The sequence below is a fragment of the Semicossyphus pulcher genome, unplaced genomic scaffold (genome assembly GCF_022749685.1).
Source record: "Semicossyphus pulcher isolate SPU_LCO1_2020_fin unplaced genomic scaffold, fSemPul1.0.p SCAF_9, whole genome shotgun sequence".
Classification (NCBI taxonomy): domain Eukaryota; kingdom Metazoa; phylum Chordata; class Actinopteri; order Labriformes; family Labridae; genus Semicossyphus; species Semicossyphus pulcher.
Genome location: NW_027211770.1, coordinates 5,314,792 through 5,335,694, shown reverse-complemented (window position 1 = coordinate 5,335,694; position 20,903 = coordinate 5,314,792). Strand labels below are relative to the sequence as shown.

At 44.8% G+C, this 20,903-nt stretch overlaps 2 protein-coding genes across 4 annotated transcripts; one reads left to right on the top strand and one right to left on the bottom strand.

Moving 5' to 3' along the window:
• Nucleotides 1–208: 208 nt before the first annotated feature.
• Nucleotides 209–10,608, top strand: cnot10 (CCR4-NOT transcription complex, subunit 10). Of its 3 annotated transcripts, none has more exons than XM_069656834.1 (19): nt 209–403; nt 2,533–2,624; nt 2,750–2,911; nt 3,029–3,179; nt 4,151–4,287; nt 4,398–4,478; nt 4,559–4,642; nt 5,210–5,327; nt 5,483–5,632; nt 5,751–5,953; nt 6,228–6,349; nt 6,715–6,894; nt 7,462–7,542; nt 7,633–7,746; nt 7,827–7,957; nt 8,039–8,071; nt 9,001–9,128; nt 9,914–9,989; nt 10,233–10,608. In XM_069656834.1, the coding sequence occupies exons 1-19, from the start codon at nt 388–390 to the stop codon at nt 10,391–10,393; spliced, it is 2,220 nt and encodes a 739-aa protein (XP_069512935.1). In that variant the 5' UTR covers nt 209–387; the 3' UTR covers nt 10,394–10,608. The 3 variants fall into 3 exon arrangements, with proteins under 3 accessions (XP_069512935.1, XP_069512936.1, XP_069512934.1); XM_069656835.1 differs by having other exon boundaries at nt 4,148–4,287; nt 9,004–9,128; XM_069656833.1 differs by having other exon boundaries at nt 4,148–4,287.
• Nucleotides 10,609–12,741: 2,133 nt separating this feature from the next.
• Nucleotides 12,742–20,165, bottom strand: tcaim (T cell activation inhibitor, mitochondrial). Its single transcript, XM_069656183.1, has 10 exons — nt 20,063–20,165; nt 19,084–19,216; nt 18,767–18,917; nt 18,436–18,691; nt 17,653–17,775; nt 15,102–15,199; nt 14,482–14,573; nt 14,172–14,404; nt 13,928–14,059; nt 12,742–13,640 (listed from the first exon to the last, which is right to left on the bottom strand). The coding sequence occupies exons 1-10, from the start codon at nt 20,095–20,097 to the stop codon at nt 13,415–13,417; spliced, it is 1,479 nt and encodes a 492-aa protein (XP_069512284.1). The 5' UTR covers nt 20,098–20,165; the 3' UTR covers nt 12,742–13,414.
• Nucleotides 20,166–20,903: the final 738 nt, after the last annotated feature.

Sequence of the window (20,903 nt, the reverse complement as noted above, 5' to 3'; positions counted from 1 at the left end):
AGTTAACACATTTTTAAGGTAAAAAAAATCCATTCATGAGTCGTCTACATGTTGATAATTTGGTAAAATTGTCACTAACGTGATGCAGAATGATCCGCTTACACGTACAGTATATTTATACAGTATATTTTGTCAACGACCCGTCCTTACCAGCAGGTGGCAGTGTGACGTCAAAACACGTTGGTTGCAAACTGTTACAACCAGCGAAGAAGAATCTGTTTAGAGCGGAGCAGACAGATTTCAGTTAGCCCTCTTCTGTGTGAAACACTGGAGAATAAACAATTAATATCAATTTTAACCTTTGTTCTGCCGCTCAATCACAATTCAATCTAATAGAATATTATACACTAATCTGGACTCTCTCCCTGTCCTTGAAAGGCTCCGGAAATGGCAGAAAACACAGGTGAGTGTGTCAGCTAACGCTAGCTGGGTAGCTTGTAATGGTCATTCTGAGCTAACCGTAACTCCTTGAACAGAAGCACTTTGTAATACTAACTATGAAGTGAATAACTGCTTATATACTCTGAAGAGCCTCAGTCATCTAACGCTCGGAGAATCGTTAGCTTGTTCTCTGCTCTGTAGCTTAGCTCACCACCAACTGCAGCTCATAGTAAACGTTAGCATAGCCGGGTGCATGTTGCCCGAGGACACGCTCAGGCGAAACTTCATTCAGAAGTGTCGCATTTTAGTGTCCTGCTTAGTGGCAAAACAAACGACCCATTCAGACCTGAACACTTGTAGAATTAACGGTCTGTTCTCTTTGGTAATTTCGGCGTATATTTAATCTACCCAGCGCTAATTTAACAACGCAATTCTGCCAACAGTGAGTAACGCAAGCTGACGTATATAGCGTATGTTTACAGAACGAACCAACTCTGTGGATACGCTTTTTATAGATTTTAGAGGACAAAATACATCATTGATTAAAGGGAGGTCTTAAAGATGAAAGGACGTTTAAAACCAAGTGATTTTTGAATGAGGTTCTTAACTGTCAGGTCCTGTAGGCTACACTGCGTTAGGTACACATGCATCCAACCAGCCAATCAGGAGGCAGGGAGTCAGTGCGTAAAGGCTGCAGACGTGTTCCGGAGGCTCAGTCGTTGTTAGTCCAAACATCAGAACAGAAAGAGAAAGGACAACTGGCCGACTGCTGATCACACAACAGTCTGGACAGTTTACTGAGAGACTTTTTATTAACGAAAGGACCAAAAGCAGAAAACCCTAGTTTTGAACCCTAACCCTAGCTTGAAAAATCACACAAGTGATTAATTGATTATCAAAATATTATTTTATCATTATTATTTTATTCATATTCTTTTGATAGATTAATTGCTGCTGCTTAAGAGTCTAGTGTCAGAGTGAATGGATCCTCCACGCTTGTGTTAACGGTTCAGTCTGCTGTGGGTGTGATGGTGAGGCAGAGCTGCTTCTACTAACATGTCAGTGAGTTCACAGGACTGCAATGAGCTCCAATAACCAGACCTCACTACACAGAAGTAAGCTTCCATCTGCAGCTTCTGATTCAGCAGTGAAGGGGAAACTGAACTGCACTGCTGAGTGACAGATACTGTTTTCTGCTCTGCTGAGCGTTTTTGATATTTATTTATATATCTTAGTTAAAGCCTTATCTCTGTCTGAAACCCTCTGTTAAACTTGTAAAACTTGTAATATATTTGTGAAAAATTAAGATTTCATTGTTCTCTCCACCTCTACAGCACACATGACCACATCCTGATCAAAAGCCAAACCATTAAGACTGATCAAATCTGGACTAGAAACAGACCTCTTTTTTTGCACATGACAAAAAACTAATATTTTCCTGCTTTTTCACACCTGGAACGTATTTGATCGGGACTCAAATCTAGACCACATTGTTGCAGAGAATCCAAAAACTCTAGTTCTGAAAATGACACACAAAGTGGAGCTAAAAACCGCCTTTAATGTCGGGCTCTATTAAGAAGACATCCCACCATGTGGAAATCAGTTTGTTAGTCGAGCGGATCAAGACCAATTCAAGAATATTATTCTGGGGCGCTGGTTTGGCTTAGCGGTTAAATCAGCGACCATGTACAGAGGCTACAGTCCTCAATGCGGCGGCCCCGGGTTCAACTCCTGCCCTCGGCCCTTTGCCGCGTGTCATCCCCCACTCTGTCTCTCTGTCTCACGAGTTTTTGACTCCTTGTCAGGGTTGATTTTATAGATGTTATTCTTGAACTAAAAGTATTTATTATAGACGAATCTACCGATTATTTTCAGAATTAATCTGTTTATTATTTAGTCATAAAATATGAATGTAAACATGTGAAAAACATGTCTGAGCCCAAAGCAGTGTCGTCTTCTTTTCGTCTAACCAACACTGAAAACCCCACGACTCTTCGTCTGCTCCTCTACATGACAAAGCAAAGCAGCACATCTTCTCATATAAGAAGCCATTACCATCAATGAGTAGATTATTATGATAGTGATTAGTTTTCTCTCGATGAACTGGTCGATGAATCGCTGCAGCTGTTCTCTCCTTTGTGTTTTGATCAGAACAAAATGAGACGAAGCACGACAGCTCATCGTCTCCTGGCATGACGGACCAGGAGAAAGAAGTGGCAGCGAGTGCATACGAAGCATTCTCGGTAAATCATCTGCTTTATCTCCTGACACCCTCATGAAGTCAGTCAGACTTGTTCTCTGCATTTCAAATGTCACTCTGCATTACTTGATTCATGTTTAGTGAATCTTGCTCCTGTTTTCTTCTCAGGTGGGGAGGTACGACGAGTGTCTGAAGCAGCTTGAAACCCTGCTGGAGCTGAACAAAGAGGACTACAAGATCGCCCTGAACAGAGCCGTGGTCGAGTTCTACAAGAGCGGTCAGACCACCACCGGGACTCTGAAGCAGACCCTCATGGCCATGAAGAACCAGGTAACTGCTGCTGGAGTGTGATCGTACTTTTCAGATCATGTTGAGTTTGTTTTGAGTGCTGAACATGACGCTCTTCATCACAATGATGTCATCACACTTCCTGTGCTCACTTCTCAGGTTCACACGTCAGCGGAGGACGTGGACGGGCTGGACGATGTCGAGAACAGTCTGCTGTACTATAATCAGGCCATCATCCACTATCACATGAGACAGTACTCTGAGGCCATCTCCATAGGAGAGAGGCTCTACCAGTTCCTGGAACCATTTGGTACGTCCTGGTACTTTACTGAACTCTTCATGTCATTAGATCGTCAATTCAAGAGACGATTGTTGTGATTGGAACTGAAATCTTATCAAGCAAAAAAAATGGTTAAAATCTTAATGTTTGACAAAATAATAATCAGTGTTAACGACTCCAGAGGTCCAGAGAGTCGAGGAGACAGAAACAGCTGTTAGGATGCTCTCTTCAAAGACACCAGACTCCACTGACAAAAACAGTCATTTTACCTTAGCGAACACAGGAGCTGCTGGTCCTCTGCTGCTTTCATCCGTTGGTTTATTTGTGTAATTTTGTGACTTGTGTTTAAATTGGTTCGATTGGATCCAACACAATATTTCTGCATCACACAATAACATAAAAAACCTAACTGATGGAGGCAGCATCAGAGCAGCAGCTCCTGTGTTCTGTGAGCTTAAATCCCTGTTTTTATGAATGGAGTCTGGTGTGTTCACAGAGAGCGATGTAACGTCTGTTTGTGGTTAAAACAATCATCTTCCTCTGTAACAAAAAGGTCTATCTCTGTAGGGATCCTTTGTGTAATGTTGTCACACACTTAGAATAACAATCTGAGCCTGTCAGTGGAAACAACAGGAACTTTTAGTGGACGACCTTTGATCCATCAAGGATTATGTTGCAGCCATTACAGCCTGTTTCACTGCTGCAGGATGAACACATCTACTGGAGACAACGTTTTATTTCTGTGAGTCATTTAGAGCCCAGAATACGTAGAATGAGGACAAGCAGGATTTAGTAACAGGATTCATGGGAAACGTGGTCTTTAAATACAGGAGAGACTAGCTATCAGGAAAGCTCAGCTGCCTTCACCATATGATGATGATCTAGTTCTCTGAGCATGTTCCTGCACCGTGCATCTCTTGATACTGATGTATTGATGTTATAAGTGTGAATGTGTGAGCCTTGAGTTTGGCATGCAGTCATTGTGCTATTTGTCCTAGAAGAGAAGTTTGCTCAGGCCGTGTGCTTCCTGCTGGTGGATCTGTACCTGCTCACCTTCCAACCAGAGAAAGCCCTCCACCTGCTGGCTGTGCTCGACAAACTGTCAGTGCAGGGGAGCAACAAGAACGGCAAAGGAGAGGTACCAGCACGCTGCCTTTTACTGACCCTGTTCTTAGTTTGATAATAAAATACTCAAAAGAGTTAAAGCGCACAGTTCGCTGTTTTATTGAAGGCTCCTTTTGTTTCCAGAACAATTCCAACAAAGACGGAGCCAACCAGAAAGCAGAGTTCACAGCCATGATCGAGGCGGCCAAATCAAAGATGCATCAGGTGCGTTTCTAACCTGCTCTGTGTCTGTGTTTCACTCTGTAACTCTGTAACTCTGTGACTGACGGCTTTCTCCTCTGCAGTACAAAGTGAGAGCCTACATTCAGATGAAATCCTCCAAGGCCTGTAAGAGGGAGATCAAATCAGTGATGAACACAGCAGGGAACGTGAGTCTCACTTTCATCAGTCATAATTTAACAGTAACATATGGAAGGAACGTTAAAGAGACTGCTGCTGTGTAATTGACTGCAAATGTTTAGACACAGGAGCATGTTTTTATACACCATGAGAGAATAAACAGTGAAGAGGTGGAGCCCTCTGCACCTCCAGCTTCTCTCAGGCTGAGCAGTTACTTTTGTCCAGCACAGCTTTGTGAATGACTCTGAAACAGACACATACGGGGTTTCAAGGTTTATATATTCAGCCCCTGATGTCCACATGCATGTACACAGGCCTGACAGTCAGTAATGTTGTTGTTAAAGCCAGCTGAGGTAGTTACAGAGACTACACTAGCAGTATATAAAATATAAATAAATATGATCACATCTGGTTCCCAAAAAAATGGCGACGTCTTGCTGGCTCCGACATCGGCTTCGCCCTTCATACCTTTAACAGAATAGTGTAATGACTTCTTCACAGCCCTGCGTTGAACAGGCTGTGTGAGAGGGACTAGTGACATCAGTGTGTACCTCCTCACTGTTCTCTCTCTCACCTGTGTTTCCCGTCTCCTCCAGTCTGCTCCCTCGCTCTTCTTAAAGAGTAACTTTGAGTACCTGAGAGGAAACTATCGGAAAGCAGTGAAGCTGCTGAACAGCTCCAACATCGCAGAGCATCCTGGACCCATAAAGACAGGTGAGCATGACTCTACCTGTAGACACTGAAGCCTCTCCTGATCAGCTGCTGTCAGAGAGCCACACTGGCCCTGGTTCAGACTGTTCATGTCTCATTACATGGCTAAAAGGTGCTGAACATGTAACCAGGTGTTTCTATCTATGTGTCTCCTTCAGGTGAATGTGTTCGATGTATGTTCTGGAACAATCTGGGCTGCATTCACTTTGCAATGGGGAAACATAACCTGGGCATTTTCTACTTCAAGAAGGCGCTGCAAGAGAATGACCACACCTGTGCACAGCTGGGAGACGGAGGCAATGGGCAATGTAGGTCGCAGCAACCTCTGTGTGCTGTCAGCTGACTCAGTGTGAGCAGATGATTGATAAGGAAAATGTGTTGTTAGCAACAGTAACCAGTCCCTTCTTCTGTTGTCTCTACAAACAGCTAAGAAGTTCACAGGAATCCCCATGTGTGCTCTGCTAGCTAACAAGCGCTACGAGCTGCTGTATAACTGTGGCATCCAGCTGCTGCACATCGGCCGGCCCCTGGCGGCGTTCGAGTGTCTGATGGAGGCCGTGCAGGTTTACCACTCTAACCCCCGACTGTGGCTGCGACTCGCAGAGTGCTGCATCTCTGCCAACAAGGGGGTACGACTCCACTCACCTGCATACTCATGTCACACTAGCTTTATTCAGTCATTGAGTCTGTACTTAATTCCATTGCACCATGCATATTGCATATTTTTTATATTGTTTGTCGCCTTTTACTGAAATGTGTGTTTGTTCTGGCTCAAGGACCCATAAATAATGAAATCTATGCGGAGTATTATCAAACAGTCAAACTACTTACTTTTATTACAGTTATGTCGAGGTGAGCAGAAAGCCACCTGATCTCACTTCCTGCTCTGTGTTTGTGTGTCAGGGGTCGGAGCAGGAGAGTAAAGGGTTACCGTGTAAAAAAGGAATCGTTCAGTCTATCGTCGGGCAGGGCTACCATCGCAAGATCGTCCTGGCATCACAAACGACTCAGAACACCATCTACAGGTCAGTGTCATCTCCACCAGGTCGGTCCTGCAGCCCTGAACAACACAAGAAACACTGCTGATTCACATGTACCTGCCCTGACCAGCAGGGGGCAGCAGTGTGTAACTTGGTGCTGCTACACTTGGTGTTCTACTTAAAAAAATTAATTAGCCTAACTTAGCTTAAAGAATGGCTAGAGAGTACAAAATATGTTCAGTAACACCTGGAAACCTTTCTGGTTATATGTCAGTTTTATAGGAAGACACAGTGAAGACACACCTCACGCTCGTTTCAAATGGTGCTTTGTTTAAAATAAGAAAACTATTACTCAACTCTGTGTGTGTGTGTGTGTGTGTGTGCGTGTGTGCGTGTGTGCGTGTGTGCAGCGAGGGCCAGTCAGCAGCCATCCCAGTAGCCAGTATGGAGTTTGCAGCGATCTGTCTGAGGAACGCTCTGCTGCTGCTTCCTGAACACCAGACGCCGGACGCCAAGACAGAGAACGGATCCAAGAGCTCCAGCCAATCAGGGAGCACCGAGAGCGGCAGCGAGAACAGCGACGCCTGCAGGTCAGGAACGTACATAGAGACACACACACACACACACACACACACACACAGATTATTGACTGTTATGGGGGCTATCTCATATATATCAGTATCTGCATGTTTTCTAAAATGCACGGACGTGCCTCTTTGTCTGCAGAACATAGAAACAGAAAACAGTGTTTGGGGTGATCTATGAATGGTGTCATCATGTAGTTTGTCCAGCAGAGGGCGCTCTGACTCAGCAGAGCATCATTGCACGAGAAGCTTTTTGAAGACGTCACTTTGGGCTCTGGGATATAGTGATGAGCAAGTTATTGAACAATTTATCTACTGGAAGATAAATCAATGATTAATGAAAATGACAGCTGGATTATTCGATCAATCTTATAAACTCAGACAGAAAGACGCCTTTTAAAATGAATGCCTCCTTATTCAATGATTAGTGTAAATACTGGAGGTTTTATAGCTGAGCACAAAAATGACGTGAGGATAACAGTTGAAATCAGCTCATTGAGTGCTGCACACTGACAGACGATATTGTGTGTGTGTGTGTGTGTGTGTGTGTGTGTGTGTGTGTGTGTGTTGCAGTGGGAAAGGTCAGGAGGCTGATAAGTTTCTGTCTGCAGCACCGTCATCTCCTCTCAGGAAACAGGAAGTAGAAAACCTCAGGTAAGGACCCCTCCTCAGTCTTTATTCAGGAGTTATAGCACCTGCAGACTCCTGTGACGTAATCAATGATGTCACCCGTCTGTTGTGCAGGTGTTCCATCCTGGCCTGCAGTGCCTACGTGGCATTAGCGCTGGGTGACAACCTGATGGCTCTGAACCACGCAGAGAAGCTGCTTCATCAGACCAAGGTGTCCGGATCCCTCAAGTAAGTCCAGCTGTTCACCTGCTCTGTTTCGATTGACACACAGAGAGCTGAGCATCACTCACTTGTCCCTTTGTGCTCAGGTTCCTGGGTCACCTGTACGCTGCTGAAGCCCTCATCTCATTGGACAGAATCTCTGACGCCATCGCCCACCTGAACCCAGAGAACGTCAGTGACGTGTCGATGGGAGTACTGACCAGCGATCAGGACCAAGGTGTGCAGGTTGCACACGTCACTACACACAAACACAGACTTCATTACTGTTGGATTAATGCTGGTTTGTTTTTCTGTACAGGGTCGGACAAAGGAGACGAGCCCGTCGAGTCCCGTGAGTCCAGATTTCACCTTAATGCTCAAACTATTGCAAAGATCACCTATCAAATCAAATCAAGTTTATTTATATAGCACATTTCAAAAGACAGAGCACAGACTCAATGTGCTGAAGATTAAAAACAGGCAACAATCATACATGACAAGTATATAAAATAGGACAATAAAACATAAAAAGACACTATGTACAGAAAACAGATACAAAAAGCACAGACAATGGCCAGCCTGGCACACCCCACCCGAGACCCACCCACACAATGACACACACAGCCGAGACACGATCGACCAAACACAAACACCCAAACCCTCGCCAACGAGTCGACTTCAAACATGGCTTCAAGCTTGATATGTTTTAATCTACTTTTAAAAGAAGACACGGTTGTAGTAGATCTTAATTAAATTGGTAGAGAATGTCAGAGAGTAGGACCACAATGACCGAAGGCGCCATGAGCAGATTAAGTTAATTCTAGGTGTAATGAGGAGACCTTTACTTGATGATCCAAGGGATCTGTTCGGTGTGTATTCAGTGAGAATGTCACCAATGTAGGAAGGAGCTAAGCTGTGCATAGATTTAAAAAGAAGATTTATGAAGAGATGGGATATTTATAAAGGAATAATGGAGATTAAAGTACCTAAATGGCTCTGAGTCAAAAAAGGACATACAAACATACAGGGACTCCTTGGTCCATGACTATACAGATATTAAGAAGAGTTTGATCTGCACATGTTGATTTGTGCAGGAATGTGTTCCCAGTATTAAGTTAAGATTATTTACAATTTGTATTAGATTTTTATCACAGCAGCATTTTACTCTCAGTACAATATAGTTTGATGAATGCTAACAGAGCAGCATGCTTTTATAATAAGTTAACAAGTATAAATCGCTATAATAATTCCCCTGGTGTGTGTGTGTGTGTGCGCGTGTAGCAGGTAAGCAGACCCCCCTGTGTTATCCCAGTAGTGTGACTTCAGCTCGGGCCATGATGCTCTTCAACCTGGGCAGTGCCTACTGTCTGAGGAGCGAGTACGACAAGGCCCGCAAGTGTCTGCATCAGGTAACCTGGAAAACCGCTAACCACCACAACAGCTAACACGACAACCGCTAACGACCACAACAGCTAATGTGACAACCGCTAACCACCACAACAGCTAACACGACAGAAGCTAACCACCACAACAGATAACACGACAGAAGCTAACCACCACAACCGATAACACGACAGCCGCTAACCACCACAACAGCTTACATGACAACCGCTAACGACCACAACAGCTAATGTGACAACCGCTAACCACCACAACAGCTAATGTGACAAATACTAACCACCACAACAGCTAACATGACAACCGCTAACGACCACAACAGCTAATGTGACAACCACTAGCTAACACGACAACCGCTAACCACCACAACAGCTAACATGACAACCGCCAACGACCACAACAGCTAATGTGACAACCGCTAACCACCACAACAGCTAACACGACAGAAGCTAACCACCACAACAGATAACACGACAGAAGCTAACCACCACAACCGATAACACGACAGCCGCTAACCACCACAACAGCTTACATGACAACCGCTAACGACCACAACAGCTAATGTGACAACCGCTAACCACCACAACAGCTAATGTGACAAATACTAACCACCACAACAGCTAACATGACAACCGCCAACGACCACAACAGCTAACACCACAACTGCTAACCACCACAACAGCTAACACAACAGCCGCTAACCACCACAACAGCTAACATGACAACCGCTAAGTTTAGTTTGACTGTAGAAAGTTTTAATCCTCTCCTCGTTGTTTTTTTGTCTTGTCTTCATCAGGCTGCTTCGATGGTGAATACGAAGGAGATCCCACCTGAAGCTATCCTGCTGGGAGTCTACTTAGAGCTACAGAACGGTCAGATCTCATCTCACACACACACAAACACACACACACAGACTCTTGAGTCTTCAGCAGTTCATCTGATGATGTGATTTGTTGAGCACTGAAACCTCTGTTTCATAACCACAGATGCCTGTGAACCCTGAACCGTCACTGTGTGATCATGCTTTAGAGTATCACTTTTAGAGTATTACCTGTTGTAGCGTTGTTGAGCGAGTGATTATAATCCCCCCTCCTGTCTGTGCGTTGTTCCCCCAGGAAACACCCAGCTGGCTCTGCAGATCATCAAGAGGAACCAGCTGCTGCCCTCTGCCGTGCAGAGAGTCTCTCCAGACTCCCGGAAGAAACCCGTCCAGCCTCTCCAGCCCGTCCAGCCCATCCAGCTGCCCTCCTCCTTCACACAGGTGCAGCGTAAATGAGCCTCCAGACATCCCTCTGAGACCCACCTCACACACACACCTGCCCTCCACCGGAGCGTTGATATTTATGAAGCTGCTTCCCCTCAGTGTCAGGAGTCGTATGAATTGCAGACTGACTGATGAGCTGCAGCGGCATCATGGACTGAGAGCCGCTGACTTTTTATTTCCTTTAGACTGAGGAACCTGTGAGAAGTCTGATATGAAAATAAATTTTATTTACTGTACCACACGTGTGACTCTGAATACCTGCAGCACACCTGAATACGTACAATTTATCTGTACCACAGACAGCTTAACTGTGATCATAGAAAGCGGAGGAAACACTGAGCCTCTTCTGTCATAAACAAGAATAACTTTTAATAGCAGAACAAAAGTAAAAAAAACAAACTCAAAAAGTTTAATGTAAATAAAAATCAGATGAGAAAAAAATTACAATTCATTCAGTTATAAAAAGGCCAAAGATTAAAACAGACTTGTGGCTGAGTGAGGTCGTATCACAGGTCGTATCACAGGTCTTTACTTTCACCACAAGTTGAAACTCAATATTTCACTTTGAGTGTATTGTTCTGAAAACGAGGGACTGTAATGAACCTAAAATATTCTGATATAAAGTGAATCCATAGATCCTCTACTGGTCCTCATCCAAATATGTTAAATGTAAAAATATCCTAAAAAATGATTCTTTTTTTCATTCAAGTATTTTTCCAGGTTAGAAAACAGCGGAAGGAGTTTGGGTTCCTTTAGCTTCTTCAAAGACTGAAATATGATAATGGTAGAAATAGTTTTTAGTTTGTTGAGTAGGAGGGTCACTTCTGGATTTGATGGTTTTAAAAAGGACTGAATATGGAGCAACTGAGGGAGAGCCTGACAGAGAGAAAAATAATTAGATACAATTCAGTTTCTGTAGGAAGAAGAAATCTGTGCATCAAAATGAGTGTTTAACACCAGCAGTAGCTCGAGGACGGCATCTTGGATCTCTCCCAGTTTTAAATGAAATAACTTGAAGCTCCTGTGAGGAGTTTTTCTCTGGTTATGAAACAGACTGAAATTAACTCTGATGCCTCTATATGAGCGACAAAAACAAACCAGACCATCTGCAAAAGTCTCTAGAGGGACTTGTAATGTAGACTGGAGTCAAACACTTACCTGATGCAGGTGTCTTTCACCTGAGCTGGCTCTGTCTTTATTTTCTTTATTGTAGTCCACATGAGAAGACTTGAGGATGGTGTGACTCATAAAGACACGTTGGATTTAAAACACAGACTGAAGCCTAAAGCTTTAATTATATTATTCTGATTTATTACAATATATATTTTTATTTTACACAAAGAAAAAATAGACTCAACAACTTGCATTAAATGTGTCAGGCATTACCTGCTCACCTTTACATTATAGTCAAATGAGTCCTTTGTGCACTTTTTACCTGCAGTTGTTACAATCATGAGTTTGTACCGTTTGTATTTAGAGTCCAGTTCTCTCTCTCACTAACAGCTGTCATTATAATCAGTGGAGTCTAAAATTATGTTTTTATTTGAGTGGAAGCGTCTGATTCTCAGCCATCTTTACTCAATGATGTAAAGTCCACATCCTTGATCACACAGACCGGGTCAGTCCTGGTTTCAGGTTCCACATGTGACACTGTGCAGAGGGATGATGTTCCTGGATCGTCTCCACACAGCTCTCAAACATTAGTTATATTCACACGTTTATAATTCATGTTTGACACGACGACAGAATCAAATATCGATACGTTCAGTTCAGCGTGCTTCAAACAAATTGCTCGATAGATCATAAACACCTGAAACCCTCCACATCTTCCTGTGTCTGACATTTCTGCCCCGCCCACTGAACGCTGTGATTGGTCAGCTGTGTGGAGGTCAGTCAAATAGTTTTTCATTTTCCAGTCCTTCCAGTCTTTTTATCAGCACAGCAGCTGAACTGAACACGTCCTGCAGCCGCGGACGGACAGCTCATTTAACTTAGCTCATTTTATAAATAAACATTTACGACCACAAACATCTGCTTCAAAGAAACCAGTAGTAACGTCTGTCTGTCTGAGCCCCGCCCCCACATGTGTTATGTGAATGTGTGTGCTGAGAGGTCGCGTCCTGACGAGTGGAGGCAGAGTCTTCTTCAATGTTTGAGAAAAAATCCTCAAGAATATTCTTCAGGGTTTAAGAGCAGCTGGTCCTTATCAATAAGTTAAACAGTAATAATTGATTTGAAAACACATGAAGAACCGTCACACATCGGGACCTCCTCATTGGACGGGCTATTGCACAGACAGAGTGGTGCAGTGAGCTTTATTACCACTGAAAGACAAGTACACCAAACAGCCCCCCCCCCCCCCACACACACACACAGTCAGTGTGCATAGGAATACGTTGGTCCGTCTGCACGACTACTTTTGTCATCATGATGCCTTCAGGGCACACAGGAAAGTACAGTTTCTACCATACATGTTGGGCTGAGGTGGTCCCTGTTAAAGTTAACAAATGACCTACTGTTGAGACGGTTTTAGTTCACACTTAGGACACACTCTGTGCCTGTAACACAACTGTAACACAGCAACACTGACTCTGTCAAACCGTGCACACATCAAACTGTCTGTGAAAGCTTCAGCCATGTGCCTCCTCTGTCTGACTCTACAGCGTCTCCATGTTTATCACAGTTTAACCAAAGAGCTTCTCACACGGTCATCACTGACCTCGGAGGAGCTTAAATACAGTGCTTAGAAGACATTTAAATAAAACATTACATTAAACAGGAGAAATGTTTCTTGCCTTTCTTGTGAATGATTGTGCAAGCCCTGGAGGGTCCTCGACCCCAGGTTGGGAACCCCTGAGTCCTCCTCTGTCCAGCAAGAGGATAAAGCTTAAATGAACCACTGAACACATGAAGGTTTCCCTTCAGAGCTGACAGATATTAAACCTGTTCATGATCACCTGACGTCTAACCATCCTGTGAAGCTAACAGCTACCAACACGAGCAGATGACCCTGCAGCCTGTCAGAGTCCCCGATCAGCTCTTCCAGTCCCAGGGGACACACAGGTCCCCGTCCTGCATGACAGAGTAGAAGTGGGACACACAGAGGTGGAGGCCCTGCAGGAGGGGGGACGGCTGCTCCACCAGCCTCTGACAGCACCGGATCATCTGAGAGGAGGAGACGCTGGGCTCCTTAGACAGACTCCTCAGAGAGAGGGAACCGAGACACTGCTTCAGCACAGACTCCTCCTCCACCTGCAGCCTGCACACAGACACACACACACACACACAGAAAAAGGAGGAGTCAGTAACAGAGCATGACATGTTTTCATTGTTGAACTCCTCTGAAGGAAAACACTGAACACTGGACACTGTCAGAAAATAAAGAATAAATGAGGTTCAGACATCAAACATGACTCACGCATGTCGCTTACCGGCTCAGAGAGTTTGACAGGAGAAGAACTCTTTCTAAACTGTTTAGGTGGGACAAAAAGAGGACTCTTTAGGAGGTCTCTTCTTATTAACTGAATGAAGAGGTGAGTGACTCACTGTTTCCTGCGCTGTGTGCGCTGTCTGGCCTCGGGGGCTTGGCTCTGCAGGAACACCTGTAGCTTGGGGGGGTCACAGCTGGTGGGGATGATGAAGTGTCCCATCTCATGAAGACTGGGGCTTGAGCGGTCGCTGTGGTTGACACATACAACAAATGTCATACTTAAAGCAGCAGTGTGTGCATGTGTGTATTTGTGTGTGTGTGTGTGTGTGTGTGTGTGTGTGTGTGTGTGAGTGTGCATACTTCTCCAGCAGCATGGTGAGGCCCTGCAGGCTGCGGGGGTGCAGGCGGAGGCGTCCTGACAGCAGGCTCTTGTGGAAGGAGCTCAGGGTGCTGTAGTGCTCTGCGATGGGCTGAACCGGGCCCAGTCTCTCCATGTGGACCACCTGAGTGCCCCCCAGGAGGAGGCTGATCCGCTCCTTCAGCCAGTCTGTCTGCTGCTGCAGGCTGCGGTAGCTGGGCAGCTGCTCAAACAGCTGAAGAGAAGGAGGAGGAGGAGTCAGAACACAGAGAGGAGCACAGAGAACATGCAGGAGATATGAAGCTTGTTTACTTTGGTCCACTGGTGATGGACGTCCATGGTTCCCAGCATGACGTGTCCGGACGCGTTCATCCCCGACTGGTCAGCAAACACCACCGTGTGTCCTGGAGGAGAAAGAGCAGGTTAAAGGGAGGGGTCACCTTTTACACGTCTACAAGAGTCTGCTGCACATGTGTGAAGACAGATGATGAAAACAGGGTTTGGTTCAGGGGGGAAAAAATTACTCGCGTGACAAAACCTTAAGTTTGTTTGACTCAAAGCTTAAAGGTGTGTTCACAGGTCACATGATCAGCCTGGTCAAACAACATGGGTAAGAAACAAACTGTAAACGTCTCTGTTTCTATCGGTCGAGTGTAAATCTTCAGAGTGGAACTGAACAAGAATCAACTCTTCTCATCCTTCTCTTTTCACCTGTTCTCAGGTGGTTTGAAAATGAATGTGCTTCACTCTCATTACAACGTTGAAGTCGCCTTAAACTGGAATTATTCTCCAAACAGCTTGTCTAAAGGAGACTCCTGATTCAGCTAATAAAGATAAAGGATGATCAGATGCTGTGATCAGACAGATCGTGTATGTGAATCAGGTTCAGTATGAGTGCTAACAGGCGTCTGTCCTCAGGTGTCTGTTGTTACCTTGCAGGTTGATCAGGGTCTCTGGGTTCTGCTGAGACAGTCGGCTCAGACTCTGCAGCTGGCTGCACCTGTGGGCCACCCCCCAGCTACGCTGCCACCTGCAGTAAAGAACATCACCATCATTATCAACATCATCATCACCATCATCATCATCACCATCACAACCACCATCATCATCATCACAACCATCATCACCACCATCATCATCACCACCATCACAATCATCATCATCATCACCACCATCACAACCACCATCATCATCACCACCATCACCATCATCACCACCATCACAATCATCATCATCATCACCACCATCACCATCATCACCATCATCATCATCACCACCATCATCACCACCATCATCATCACCACCATCATCATCACCACCATCATCATCACCACCATCACCATCATCATCACCACCATCATCACCACCATCATCATCATCACCACCATCATCACCATCACAACCACCACCATCACCACCATCACAACCACCATCATCACCACCATCACCATCATCATCATCATCACCACCATCATCATCACCACCACCATCATCACCACCATCATCCCCACCACCATCATCACCACCATCACCATCATCATCACCATCATCCCCACCACCATCATCACCACCACCATCATCACCATCACCATCATCACCACCACCATCATCCCCACCACCATCATCACCACCATCACCATCATCATCACCATCATCCCCACCACCATCATCACCACCATCATCACCATCACCATCATCCCCACCACCATCATCACCACCATCATCACCATCACCATCATCCCCACCATCATTATCCCTACCATCATCATCACCACCATCATCATCACCACCATCATCATCATCATCATCACCACCACCATCATCACCATCATCACCACCATCATCATCACCACCATCATCATCATCATCACCACCACCATCATCACCACCATCACCACCATCACCACCATCATCCCCACCATCATCATCACCACCACCATCATCACCACCACCACCATCATCATCACCACCACCATCATCATCACCACCACCATCATCACCATCATCACCACCATCATCATCACCATCATCACCATCATCATCATCATCATCACAACCATCATCACCACCATCATCATCATCACCACCATCATCACCACCAACATCATCATCACCACCATCATCCCCACCACCATCATCACCACCACCATCATCACCATCACCATCATCACCACCACCATCATCCCCACCATCATCATCATCATCATCACAACCATCATCACCACCATCATCATCATCACCACCATCATCACCACCATCATCATCATCACCACCATCATCCCCACCACCATCATCACCACCACCATCATCACCATCACCATCATCACCACCACCATCATCCCCACCACCATCATCACCACCATCACCATCATCATCACCATCATCCCCACCACCATCATCACCACCATCATCACCATCACCATCATCCCCACCACCATCATCACCACCATCATCACCATCACCATCATCCCCACCATCATTATCCCTACCATCATCATCACCACCATCATCATCACCACCATCATCATCATCATCATCACCACCACCATCATCACCATCATCACCACCATCATCATCACCACCATCATCATCATCATCACCACCACCATCATCACCACCATCACCACCATCACCACCATCATCCCCACCATCATCATCACCACCACCATCATCACCACCACCACCATCATCATCACCACCACCATCATCATCACCACCACCATCATCACCATCATCACCACCATCATCATCACCATCATCACCATCATCATCATCATCATCACAACCATCATCACCACCATCATCATCATCACCACCATCATCACCACCAACATCATCATCCCCATCATCACCATCACCACCATCATCATCATCATATGAACACAGCTTCTAACATTAAAGCTCCTCAGTCCCGACGGAAGACTGATCTGTGTCCTGCTCGACTGTCACTGTTCTGTCATGTGAATCTGCTCAGCAGTGACTCTGCATCACTGCACACTAGACTGCAGGAGTTACAGCCTGATCGACTCTTCACACACAAAGTTTAAATTATCCATCGAGGCGTCCTCATGTTTGAAACTGTCGGACCAAGTGGTTAAAACCTCTCTGATACCTGGCATCGAAGGCGGCAAGCTTCTATCTGATAACTTCGTATTCAGACGTCCATTGAGGTTACTTAAATGTAAAAAAGGGGGTCGGCTAGAAATAGGCAGCCATATTGAGCTGAAATGGGAAAAACCATAACATAAAGTTGAATCTTTTAAAGAGATAGACTGCCGTTCCTCACTCTATAAACTTTATAAACAGATGCCCAAAGGAGGGAAAGATTCAGCACTGTGATGTTCAACCAAGTGATGAAACACTAAAAAAAGGACAAAAACCTTTGGGTTAATCATAGAGCCCGGAGGCTGGACCTGGACCTTAAAAAGGCTTGTGAGTGTGTTCAAACAGGTGAGTAGACATGTTCAGGTAGGCCGAGTGTACCTGATATCAGACAGGTGAAATCTGTGGCACAGCTGCTCCTTCAGTCTGTTCAGCTCCTCTCTGCGAGGAAGACTAGCGCTGTACTTCTTTGTCGCCTCAGGCTCGTTGTTTCTCAGCCACAAGCTGGAGAGGACACATGGAACCACGAGATCAATATGATCGGCTGTGATTGTCTGTGATTATCTGTGATTATGTGTGACCCATGACTGAATCACAGTTGTGATGATATTCAGTATGATCACAACCTCGAGTTTGATATTGCTTTTATACAACAGTTAAACAAGCGGCAAATAGTAGTAAACAGTAACAATCAACAACAGATTATTTTTTGCTCCACCAGCTGAAGTAGTTCCACAGCTTACCTGAAACTGGACTGTTGTTGCTTAGCAACCCAAACATTTTCCTGCACTCTGTTTCTCCAGGTGACGTCAGATCAGCTGTTTTTATCATGAACATTTATCTGTTTGTTTTAATTTATCATCAAGCAGTGAAAGAAGAGTCTGCCGTGTGATTCAGAGGAACCAGCTTGATCAATGTAGACATCCACGGTCTGCTGTAACGTTCATTAACAGTATTCAGAACACCTGGCTGAGGCGGAGTGATACACAGAGTAAAAAGTCCCAGTGATGTTGTTCTCTATATCGCCACTCATGGAACGCCTCTTGTCCAATCAGATGTTTTGTATTTGTACTGTATGTTTGGAGCTATCTGGCACTATAATTTCCTTTGGGATTTAATAAAGTTGAATCTCATCTTATTGAAGATATAAAGAGCGTCTCTGACCTGAGTGTGGGCTCCACCCTGCGGGCCTGCTGCAGCTCCTGCTCCGGGTCTCTGAAGCCGGTGAAGCTGTAGTAGCTCTTGTCCCATCTGATGGGTCTGTAGAAAGGCACACCTGCCTCAGGTAGTCCTTTAGACGTCTCTGCCCCGCCCTTTAGTCCCTTCATGTGCTCCACAGGCAGACTGCAGGACTTCAACACGTTCATCACCGTGCTCAACACGTCGTTTGTCCGCAGGGTGAAACTCACGGAGCGGAACCCTGAGAACAGGCCGGGTGTTATAGATTCATAAAGATATAATGAACTATAATAAAGATTATTAATGCACACTGTACCTGAGGACAGGAGGTCCGGCTGCACGTCACTGCTGTCCTTTGTGTCCCTGACATAAAAGGTGAGCTTCATGGGCTGAAGAGAGCGAGGGCCGGGCTTCTGCAGGATGTCAAGGTAACCGTTGAGCCTCTTTAAGGAATTCTCATTCACTTCCTGTAGAAAAAAAACATAGAAAGGTAAGTGAGGAAACGGACTGAGCTGTAGACCATCAGCAGAACACAGCAGGCCTAAACCTGCCCTCCGATTAGAATGATTAACAACATGTTATTCATCTGTATTGATGAACAGCTGATTGATGGATGAGATGGAGGAGACGTACCCGTTCTTTGGGATGTTGGCCGAAGAAGTCCGGATGGACTGCAAAGTAAAACGGTCTGAGAGCGTTGACAGCTTCTGCTCCTGACAGAGCTCTGTGAGGGAAGAAATGAGCAGCTACATGTTTCCTCTCCAGCCTACAGAGAAGATCATACATGGAGGATAACCAACAGGTCAGTGTGGAGAAGACAGGTACGACGAAGAACTAGAGGTGTAGAGGACATTAAGTCACCCTCCATGTATAACTAGCTCTCTGAGTAATAAATACTTATATTATTGATCAATCCATAGCTTCTTTTCAACTGTTTACGACAGAAAACCTTTGACTGCAAATTGTGAGCGAAAGATTTGATTGTCCTTTCATCTTTATTGTATAAACTACAGACCTTTATTTCCTCATACTATGGAGACTGTAAACATCACAACTGTCAGGCACTATTTTTGATGAATTCCCTACAGATGTAGAAAACTTTTTTACAACTGTATTAAGTTATTTTCCAGTAATAACTCGACTGGCTGGCCAGTATGGGGCTATCACAGATATACAGATGTTGGTGGTTGAAACCCTTGTCACACCAGTGAACATGCAGGCTGTCAGGTTGTATCTCAGCAGCAGGTAACTCAAAAAACTTTGCATCTGTCACAGGTTAGGTGAAATGTACAGCTGAGTCATCTGAAGCTTATCTTAAGCCTTCACCAAAAATATTTCATGAATTGGATGATGTGGTGCAGATATTGATACATTTGTATGACCTGGCCTTTCAACCAGACCATCACAGCAAGACTGATTGATTTACACGAGAACTAGTGCCAAATTTACCATACAGAATCATTTTGATGTGTAGTGCAGCTCAATAAGAAAATGCCTAAAGATATATTTGTATGTCTATGATCAAATCCAGCTGTTGATAACCTACACGCTGATATTACAGCCAACAGCAGCATGCACAGCCTTATTACACAGCATCTGAGAGCAGTGTTACCTGATGGTGCATCTCAGGAGGCAGTTCACAGACATCTCTGCTGCTAATGTCCACAGGTGAGCTTTAAACCATGACGCAGTCCACCAGCTGTCCTGTTAGTAAAACACAGGGTTTTAACAAACTGGTTCCGTCATCATTACACAGTAGTATTCATTGATTAAGCTGACTTTGATAAGGGAGTTCAGGTCACCAGGAGGAAATCAACTCTAATGTCCTTTAATGTTACTGAACGATAAAGGACTTCGCAGCTGAGTTTGTATTTAACGTTAGCTGCTGTGTTAACAAGCTAGCAACATCAAAACAAGTATCAAACTATGTCGGAAAAACCTTTTAATAATTTGACAATGAGCCTCGAATAACACAGAGAAGTGTGTGTAACTTAGCGGGTGGTGTTTCAGAGTTGTTAGCTAACTTGTGTGACTTCTACTCAATGACAGAAACACAACATGGCTACAGTTAGCTCCTGCAGCTAGCATACACCCTGTTAGCGCTGTGTGTGGTCTGCGCTCGGCTGTTAATGTCTGGATATCAGGAGGTCCATTTAAGTTACTAGTGTGGGTTGTTGGAGTGAGCACTGACAGCAGACATGTAGGTGACTCTCTGCCCTCTCCGAGCTGCTGCCTAGCTTAGCTGTTTACCTTTTCTTCTTCTTTAGTGGATAAACGGCAGTAGGCTAACAGCCTTTAGGCGCACTACCGCCCCCTTGTGAAGTGTGGATCGAATGCTGATTTCATGTTTTAATATATTCTCCTTTTCACTGTCTAAAAACCTGAAATGATCCTGTATATTCTAATAACCTGAACTCCTCTGCAGCATATTTCTCATTGCTACTGTCATGTGA

Coding starts and splice junctions, on each gene's coding strand:
- tcaim (XM_069656183.1), bottom strand. CDS start 20,097: ATGTCTGTGAACTGCCTCCTGAGATGCACCATCAG. Junction 18,918..19,083: donor GCCAACATCCCAAAGAACGG/GTACGTCTCCTC, acceptor TTTTTTCTACAG/GAAGTGAATGAGAATTCCTT. Junction 14,060..14,171: donor CTCACCATGCTGCTGGAGAA/GTATGCACACTC, acceptor TGTCAACCACAG/CGACCGCTCAAGCCCCAGTC.
- cnot10 (XM_069656833.1), top strand. Junction 4,643..5,209: donor TGATGAACACAGCAGGGAAC/GTGAGTCTCACT, acceptor CGTCTCCTCCAG/TCTGCTCCCTCGCTCTTCTT. Junction 9,990..10,232: donor CTACTTAGAGCTACAGAACG/GTCAGATCTCAT, acceptor TTGTTCCCCCAG/GAAACACCCAGCTGGCTCTG.